This window comes from Pollachius pollachius (assembly GCF_949987615.1).
Source record: "Pollachius pollachius genome assembly, chromosome: 9".
Lineage (NCBI taxonomy): Eukaryota > Metazoa > Chordata > Actinopteri > Gadiformes > Gadidae > Pollachius > Pollachius pollachius.
The window spans coordinates 10,755,843-10,765,912 of record NC_136942.1 but is presented as its reverse complement, the minus strand read 5'-3'; the positions used below and the strand labels follow the sequence as shown (position 1 = coordinate 10,765,912).

At 43.7% G+C, this 10,070-nt stretch overlaps 1 protein-coding gene across 1 annotated transcript; it reads right to left on the bottom strand.

Annotated features, from left to right (window-relative positions):
• Positions 1-3,028: 3,028 nt before the first annotated feature.
• On the bottom strand, positions 3,029-8,434 carry alx1 (ALX homeobox 1; the record flags this gene model as incomplete). Its single annotated transcript, XM_079742647.1, has 4 exons — positions 3,029-3,439; positions 5,721-5,849; positions 6,567-6,883; positions 8,221-8,434. The coding sequence occupies 4 exons, from the start codon at positions 8,432-8,434 to the stop codon at positions 3,029-3,031; spliced, it is 1,071 nt and encodes a 356-aa protein (XP_079598773.1).
• Between the last annotated feature and the right edge of the window lie 1,636 nt (positions 8,435-10,070).

Here is a 10,070-nt window from a genome sequence, read left to right as displayed (position 1 = left end):
AGCGTTTTCACATGTTTTGCTACCAAATAAACTTTAAAGTCTATTATGTCTATAATTCATTGAATCACTCATCTGCCATAATTTACTTGAATTAAATTATTTTTAAATACTTTCTCGGAAAAATGTAAGTATGCGATTAATTTAGATTAATTAATCACAGAGCCTGTAATTAATTAGATTATTTTTTTTAATCGCTTGACAGCCCTACTTTAAACCAGTAGGGTTAAGCTAAAGTGTTCCTAGTGTGTGTGAGCCGTTCCCGTAGCGCCCGGTCAGGTTCCACTGACACCAGCAGCAGGTACAAACGCGTCCAGCGTAGTCACACGGGTCTGTCTCCTGACATCACATGGTCACACGGGGCCGCCGCCTAACGACTTACATTTCCTGCTCCCTCCTCAAGGAGCCGAACACAAACATGAGCTGGAGCAGGGACACTTTGTAAAAGAGAGAGTCGTACAAGGAGATCTGTCAGAGGCATCAGGAGGAGTGATATCACCCCGGCCGTCTCCGCGGTGATCAAAGCACCGTTCGATGGCCGCTGATAAGGACTCTGGGAGCCCAGCGCTCTGATTGGCAGCGGCAGGAAGTGGCCCTAACCAAACACGCTCTCCCAGACATCTGACACACGTTACGGCCCCTAATCGAATCAGGGCCGTCTCCACGACAGACTGGACTGATCAAAACAAACCGTTTGGTGACAGAGCAGACAGAGCAGGACAGCAAACATAGGTGGGGCTAGGTGGGCCTAGGTGGGGCTAAGCTGGCCTAGGGCCTCACTGAACCTAGGTGGGGCTAGGTGGGCCTCAGTGAACCTAGGTGGGCCTAGGTGGGGCTAGGTGAGGCTAGGTGGGCCTGTCTGTTTCCATGGCACCTCAGTCTACCCCTATTTGGCTGCGGGGGAGACGCCCTTCCCAGAGTGGGGGTCTTTGAGCTGGGAGTGACCGGGTCAACGAGAAGGAACGCTCAACAGAGGACCCCACGCTGTCACCATCACACCATGACCTCATCAGCGCCCCAGCTCCTCCCTCTGCGGTCGAAAGGAAGTAGGTCACAGCAGGAAGTATGTCACAGCGTGGCCGATCGGGACGTGATGAAACAGTGAGGGCGTCAGAGCATCGCTGAAGAGCATGTGGATGTTCTACAGGTTAGAGTCGGTTTACCTGAGCCTGCTCGGTGTCAAGGCTGCTCGGTTAGCGTGGCTTCATGTGTTGAAGGGTGTAATGAGTCTAACTAATGAAGGCGGTTTAATTAATAAAGCCAATAGGTTTAATTAATAAAGTTGATGGGTTTAATCAATAAAGGTAATGGGTTTTAATGAAATTAGGGGTTTTAATAATGCCTATGGGTTTCAATAAAGGTTATGGGTTTTAAAATGTTACGATTTTTATATTAAAGGTTAAGGGTTGTTTTAATTAAGGGTATGGGTTTAATTAATAAAGGTTCAAGGTTTTAATAAAAAGTTAAGGGTTTTATAATAAAGGTTCAGGGTTGAATTAATTGAGGTATGGGTTATAATAATAAAATGTAAGAAAAATGATTGAAGATTAGTCGATGATAATATGAATTAGTACAAAATAAAATAACGGATTTTTGAACGGTAAATGTATATTTTAATTTTAAATACACCAAACATTTCAATATAAACATGTTTATTCCAAACTAAAGCCGTCCATGACTACAATGGTAAGTGGCTTCAAGTTACTATTATTTGTGTAATCATATCTCAGAGGTAGACCTTCCGACTCTTAACTTAAGTTGACAGCCTACTCACAATATAACGATTTTACATATCTTTGCCTAAAACTTAACATATTTTACAGCAACAATTCCATGCCTAAACAAGTTCACTGGTGAAACGCCGTGGCTTTTTACTGCGACTTCACCGGGGTTTAGGTTTTACACAACTTCAATTAAACGACGGCTGGGACTGTGTAACATAAAAGAAAGACTTCTATACATACCGAGCCCCACATCCATTTATTATGCTTTCATCCAATACATTTGTAACAGTGTGACCCCGGCCGTGCTCCGCCGGGTAACTGGAAGCAGATGAGGACCCGCGCGATTACAGCACAGCGCGGCTGCAGCGCACAAAGACATTAGGGTTCGGTTTCAGCCCGCCTCGAACCCGGGTCTGCCGCGGCCCGGGTCCAGGACTCCATGGTACCCACGGAGGGAGCAGAGGTCGGGGTATAGGCCTACCGCCAGCCCCCCTCAGACTCAGTTTCTCCTGCATATCTTTGTTCTCACACGGAGGTACAGGATAAAGAGTCCAGCCTCCTCGGGTTCACGATCAGCCGAGACGCTTCGGAACGACCAAGTTTCACAACAAAGCCTTTAAATAAAGAGAAATGAGAGAGTGCTATCGGTGTGATTTAACTGTTGGACGGAATTATTTTCGTTATTTATGGTTTCACTTTTTTTCCCCGAGGTGATATATATAAAGGTTTATTGGCGGTTAACGGTTCATCGGATTCGTGGGAATTTCCCGCTAAGAAAACACGTGGCGTGAGTTCAAACGTTAATGTTTTCTGTTCTTATCTTATCTTTGCTTCCAAATGAAGTTTGTAGCGATAGTTGGATTGGATCCTTAGAGTTTGGCCGGAAAAGAAATTTAAATGACTTACATCTCCAGTCTGAAGAGCGATCTATGCAACATGCTAGCCAAACATGCTAAACATCCGCCAGGGTTTATTGAATCATCAGGTTGGTCTCAACATCCGGGGTATGGATGTAATGTGTAGGGCTACATTTTTTAAACTTCCAAGGCGGCGTCTGTCATGGAGACGGACACTCAGACTATTCTAAATAACTTCCAACAATTATACTATTAAAGATAGCGTCAGCGTGGTAACGACACCAGGGACCTTTGGAGATCCTAAGTGGTTTGTGCTCTGGTGGACTCGCTCTTCTCTGTCTGGGCCAAAGTTTCTGCCTCTCTGTTTGTTTTTCATCCACCGAGATTGTGCAATTCCCCAGCTCTGGGATGAGCCAAATGGAACGCGCTCAAGTTCTTCCCAGCCCCCCATCACATGGCCCAGGAGATGTTGGCGGCGTGCTCCTTGGCCTTCATGCGCAGCACGGCGATGCTGGACGAGCGTCGCTCGAACTCGGGTTTGGTCTCGAACACGTGGTGCCCTCCCCCGGGCGCGGGGCCCAGCAGGGAGTCGGTGCTGAAGAAGTTGTTGAGGGAAACGTGTCCGAACTGGTTCTGCTGGTTGGGGAAGCCCACGTAGCTCCCGTGGTCCACGGAGGCTCCGCCGCCGCCGCCGCCACCGCCGCCGCCGCCAGCCGAGGAGGAGGAGGAGGAGGAGGAGCGGGGAGGCGCATGGGGGGAGTAGGAGGAGACGCCACAGGGGGGGGAGGAGCGAGGGAGCACGCAGTGGGACGGCACCACCCCCCCGCCCGGACCACCGCCTGCCCACAGGTTACTGGGGATCTGGAGAACAGAGGGGAACCGGGTCAGAACGGAACTGGCTCAGAATAGAACCGGGTCAGAACATAACCAGGAACAGAACCGAACCGGATCAGCACAGAAGCGGTCAAAACAGAACCGGGTCAGAGCAAAACCGGTCAGTACGGAACCGGGTCAGAACGGAACCGGGTCAGAACAGAACCGACTCAGAACAGAACGGGCTCAGCAGTCCGGAAAACCCGTTCCTTAATGGATCCTTGTTTCAATCAATTACATTATTAGTCTCCTAATTCTGCCCTCCTGCTGTCTGCCCTAATCACCCGGGTTGGCCAGAACAATTGATTGAATATTTTATTTGTTTAATTTAGCTGTTTATTTAAACATAGGGTTAGGGTTAGGTTAGCAGTAATATTAGTAGTAGTAGGATAGTGGTAGCCTAGCATTATCAAGAGCGGATATTTGAGTATATCCTAAAGTCACAGCGTTCAAACATCGCTCCAAACAACAATTAATGGATTAAATAATGAAGGAGACGCTTGAATGTTTCCTACGGAAGTAGTAAAATATAGCAAAAAAATAGGATTTATAATTTAAACCAGGATTTAAATACAACAGCTTTGTGGTCCCAACCATGGAATTAAATATAAATTGTGCATTTAATATTTGAATATATTAATTTACATGAAACGTCTGATCCTTCTCCACGCTCCCAGTATGTCAACATACTCTATATGTTTGTATTTATGAAGGCTTACTTTTAACTAAACTAAAGATGCCAACATGTTGGGTCTATCTTGTTTCTGCATATAGGTCCATTTCATATTAGTTTTACTTGAGGACAGTGTAATCTACTTTGTTGGACTACACGTTGAATCAAAACAATGAAGTCATCTTAATACCAACATATTCATATCAGCATAAATCGATCAGAGGAATTTGTTCCCACAGATCTGTCCAGTAGACCTACTCGAAACAGACACAATCGCATACAAACGATTTAAATGGATGGCCTACGTAACGTACGTAGACATACATGTACATTTTTTATCATACATTAAAGGTCGGCTATATTTCTGCAGTATATTTCTTCAAAATGAAAAGCTATTTATAACCGCTGAAGCATCTGGCCGTTGCGTAACCGGTGCGTTTTAATCCAAGGTGACAACGACCCATGACGCAGCACCCACCCTAGTCCCTCACAGACAGATGACATCTGATCGTGACTTCGACCCGGTCGACACGTATGGAACTACTTCAATCAGCGGACTTATATCCACCATTACTCCGGTGAGCTCTAGTGACATCTAACGCCATAGGCGCACGGTGTCCCCCCGTGTGCCAAAAGGCCCACAGCGAGCCAGTTTGGCCTTCACCACTAAACCAACTAACCCTCAAGGCTCTGCGAGAACCAGGTCCAGTCGGGATCAGAGGGCCTGTGTACAATCATCCATCTCATAACTCGAAGGTAACAAGAACAACTTGTGTCTTTCTTTGTCTAAAGAAAATGTGGAATTGTTTTGGCGCAGTTTCAGATGTTGTTGCCTGTGATGGAAAGTGACTCCAGACGCGTTTCAGCCCTATACACCCCAAAACCTGGACGGTGAGGACCACGTGAACACAGCCTATGGATCGTGTTGTTTTAGGGTTCATCCATTCATCAGCGCGTCTCGTCTCCTCCACCTCGGTGCAACGTGACCTTTGCCACGACAGCGAGATAAATCGTCTGACGTGAAACAGTAGATCAGGTCACAAATTCATTCAGGACACCTCACCTCAGCTCTCGTCTCAACAACCACCAGGACTTCGTTCCAGAAAGGGGACGGTATCTGAGGGCTGTTCCTACACATCTACTGGGACCATGCTTACGAGAAATTTAAAACGCTAACCCTAAATGTAAATGTTAATAAAGTTAATTTTAGCACGGTTTGTGGAACCCACTCTGGAACTTCGAGAACATACACTGGTCTCCGATCCGGAATTAAGTCTGGATTCATTCAGAGACAGAACGCACCAAACGCTGCTTTAACAGATACGATACGATGAAGCCTGGATCCATCTCACACGTGTTGGCCTACATGTGTCTGAACCAGTAGGTGTTTTTTATGTGATGTTTGTATTATACTCAGTCCAGTCCAGGTTCTGGAGAAAGACCTGAGTGTAAGTCCTCTGGATGCTGCCCTCATCATGCAGCAGGGAGAATTTATGGATTTGTAAGGTCTGTTGAAGTTCCGATTTCTGGAGGACCCAGTTTGAGTGTTAACCTTTCTAAGTGGTAGGAGGTAAAGGGAAGTTTAAGGGTACTCGCCTGTGCGTAAGAGTCCGCTCGGGGCAGCACGGACAGGTCGTAGGTGGTCGCGAAGTGCGTCTTTGCTTGCTGAAGTTGTCCGTAACGCTCTCGTTTCCTCCACTTCGCTCTCCTGTTTTGAAACCAAACCTGTGGGTAACATAATAAAGGCATTAAAAATATTACCATGAGGAAAGCATAAAACTGTCCTCATTGTAATTATTGTATTATTTCGTGCGAAACCCGACGCATTCTCCACACTTTCTATCATTAATAAACCTATAGATGGTCCATTAAACCATACGGTCCAAATGACGCCCTTGGAAATAAAACATATTTAATAATTATAATTTAAGATATTAATAATATGTTGCGTCTGTTAACAGACTGTGTGCAACCAACGTTGATTGAATAAGCTCATGTGTACGTATTGTCTATTCTGTGCATGTTTGACTCAAGCATTACAACATGTTGTTTCGAGGATGTAGGGCATCAAAAGCAACTGAAAATATTTGTGCCCTTGCAATGTATTTTATAAATGCGGACACAAATAAAGACATTGAAATGTGTGTGTCTGTGTGAGTGTGAAAGTGAGAGTGTGTTTGCGTGTGTGTCTGTGTCCGTATGCGTGCTTGCGTGTGTACGTGAATGTGTGTTTGTGTGTTTGTGTGTGTGTGTGTGTGTGTGTGTGTGTGTGTGTGTGTGTGTGTGCGTGTGTGTGTGTGTGTGTGTGTGTGCGTGAGTGAGTGCGTGTCTGCATGTGTGTGTGTGTGTGTGTGTGTGTGTGTGTGTGTGTGTGTGTGTGTGTGTGTGTGTGTGTGTGTGTGCGTGCGTACGCGTGGGTGCGTGCGTTAAACGCAGGCCTACCTGCACCCTGGCCTCAGTCAGCTCCGTCCTCATCGCCAGCTGTTCCCGGACGTACACGTCTGGGTAGTGCGTCTTCTGGAACACCTTCTCCAGCTCCTCCAGCTGCGCGCTCGTGAACGTGGTCCGGTGCCGCCGCTTCTTGCTGCTCGAGACGTTACTGTCACACTTGCCGTCTCCGAGATCGTCGAGGTCCGCCATCTTGTCGGGGCCCCCCAGAGCCCCCGGGGATCCTCCGCGCATGTTGCAGCAGCTGTCCATCGTCCTGCCCATCTCCCGGTGTAGGGGGTCATCCTCCGGTTTGGAGGAGTAGGAGCTCACTGGAACCGATCAGAACATCATGATGAGCCGCAGAACCGACCAGAGACACCGGCGCTAGTTCGTAATTATAGTTCTCATAAATACATTGGGCTTTAATTTGATTTATATTCATGATTAACGATATTTTTAACCCGCTGAATATAGAGGGATAAATCTCATAAGGGAGGTGAAATCCTGTCCACTAACAGTTTACAGGCTAAGTTAATAGTGTACAAAAATGCTATATCAATAAATAGGCCTAGATATAATAACACATTAATAAAATATATATTAATTAAAGACAAGTTTACAAGTTTTGTAAAATATTAATTTATCTATAAGTGTAGGCCTATTGGCTATTGATCTATAACAGCTTTAGATGATATGATATAGATATAGTAGGCCTAATTAATATAAAGATATATAGATATAGTATTAAATATATTCATATAGCCTGTATTACATATAGACATAGGCTATATATAGTATGAAATATAGACATATATATTAAATATAGACAAATAGAGATATTACATATAAACATATATAGATATAGGTAGAGTATCAAATATATAGATATAGATATATAGCTATAGTATTAAATACAGACATGTATATATAGATATAGTATTAAATATAGACATATATAGATATAGTATTAATATAGACAAATTTAGATATAGACATAGAATTAAATATAAAAATATTAAGATAGATATTGATATAGTATTAAATATTGACATAAATAGATATAGATATAGTATTCAATATTGACATATATATAGACGTAGCCAAAGGTAAATACATTGATAGGTATACAGAACGATATAGTTCTAATGAGACATATGGTTTAATTTAAGATATAGCTTCTTAGACATAGCTGTAGATGGTATAGAAATATAGCTGTGGACATAGTAAGATATAAATGTCGATATAGCTATAGAAACACAGCTATATAATTTGGTAAGATCTAGATATAGAGAGATATAGTTTGATATAGGTATATAAATACAGCTATAGACACGTTAAGATATCGATTTACATTTATTAAGATATAGTAGCCTACATAGTCAGAAAAAGTCAGATCTAGATATAGTAAGACATAGTTAGATATAGATATAGGAATATATATATAAGACATAGTTATATTTAGATATAGATATATAGATAAAGTAAGACTTAGTTAGACATAGATAGTAAGACATAGTTAGATATAGCTCTAGTTATAGTAAGCATAGTTAGATACAGTAAGACATAGTTAGATCTTGATATATTATAACATAGTTAGATATAGGTATGTATAGATATAGTATAGATCTAAATATATATATATATATATATCTAGCCCGCAGCCCACCGTCTCCGCAGGGCGAGGCCCGCTCCAGCCCGGCTTGCTGCTCGCCGGCCCCCTTGCTGTAGTACTGCTGCACGCCGGCCTCCAGGCCGTCCATGACCTGGTCGAGCGCGGCCCCAGGACCCAGGTAGTACTCGCTGCCCTTCATGGCCTGGCTCTTCAGTGCGAACTTATCCTCCATATATTCCATCATCATTCTACCGGACGTCCCCACCATAAGCCCTCCTGGGTCGTCACACCCTCCGGGATCGATAAGCAGGATTGATACTCGGGATCGATACGCGGTGTTGAAAGAGTCGTTGATGCCTTGTTCTGAGGCGTCTCGGAGGAGCGGCCAGTTTATAAGGAACACGGACGCGCTCTCCTGCGCATGGAGTACCAGTGGCGCGTCACGGCCGGGTAAGCCAATCAAACGTCGTGAGGACTCCGAGCCACCGCCCCTTCTCGAACCCAAACGCAAACACAAATAAAGACCGTTACATTCCCCCAGAAGGACGCTTACGAAGGGAACCAATCAAATTAGCTTTTAATTTATTACATGTTTGGATATCCAGTTATAGGGCGATCATTTACGCAGAGAGAGAGTTGAGGTCAGTTTGGCTCCACTGAGATGATCAGGAGGAGCTCTGATCACACTGTGGCCGAGATGGAAGCGAATAGCCTACATTGGCCCAGGACACACACACACACACACACACACACACACACACACACACACACACACACACACACACACAAACACACACACACACACGCACACACACGTACAAACACACACACACACACACACACACACAAACACACAAACACACACACACACACACACACACACACATACACACACACACACACACACACACACACACACTATAGACACACACAGACAGTATGTGTGTCCGCCTGTCCGCCTGTCTGTCCGTCTTTGTGCCTGTCTGTCTGTCTGTCTGTCTGTCTGTCTGTCTGTCTGTCTGTCTGACTGTCTGTCTGTCTGTCTGTCTGTCTGACTGTCTGTCTCTGTGTGTGTGATAAAGACAAGGTGTAGTCATCAGGCTACTCACTATCACTACCTTAAGTAAAACCCAACTTAGTTTCTACTGGCTTATTTATTTTATTAATACACATTTATTATTAGACGCATAGACCCGACAATCCGTAACATGTAGGCCTATTGCTAAACGCTATGGCATTGTAATAGAAGGGATTGGGAAGAGTATTCAATACAAAAAGTGAACAGCATACACGAATAATTGTTTTGCATTTTCTGATCGTTCCCTCTTTTTTTATGTCCATAAAGCGCTGGTTTTCTACAGAAAAATATATTTCAACAAAGATGTCCCATGAACACAAATGTACTTGAAATGTGGGCATCATTTTTAGATGGCAGTAGAAGGGGACCATTTATTTTCAATACTGGCTATCAGAAATTACTCAGGAGACAAACTACATGGGTATTAGATTATAACTGAATATAACATAATTGGTTAATTATTATGATATATTTTAAAATTATAATGTAATAGAATAATATAGTACGGTATCATAATATAATTATGATATTAATTCTGTAGGCCCAAAAGTATTTCTGATATTCTAAACAAAATACCAAAAGCCACAATAAGGCTATTTGTGTATAATTTTTGATTCAGGCCTTTTTACCTAAAGGTCTGAATCAAATCATGCAAAAATCGACAGCTCGCTTGAGCTTTCATGAATTATCAAGGTCAAATATTCTCCACAGAAAAATGGAGAAATATAATTTGTGGACTTCCTGCAGGGCAGAGTAAATAAAACCCGCGCCTCGCTTGATCGCATCCCGATTGGTCAAAGCCTTTCCTTAATGCAGGGCCCCAGCA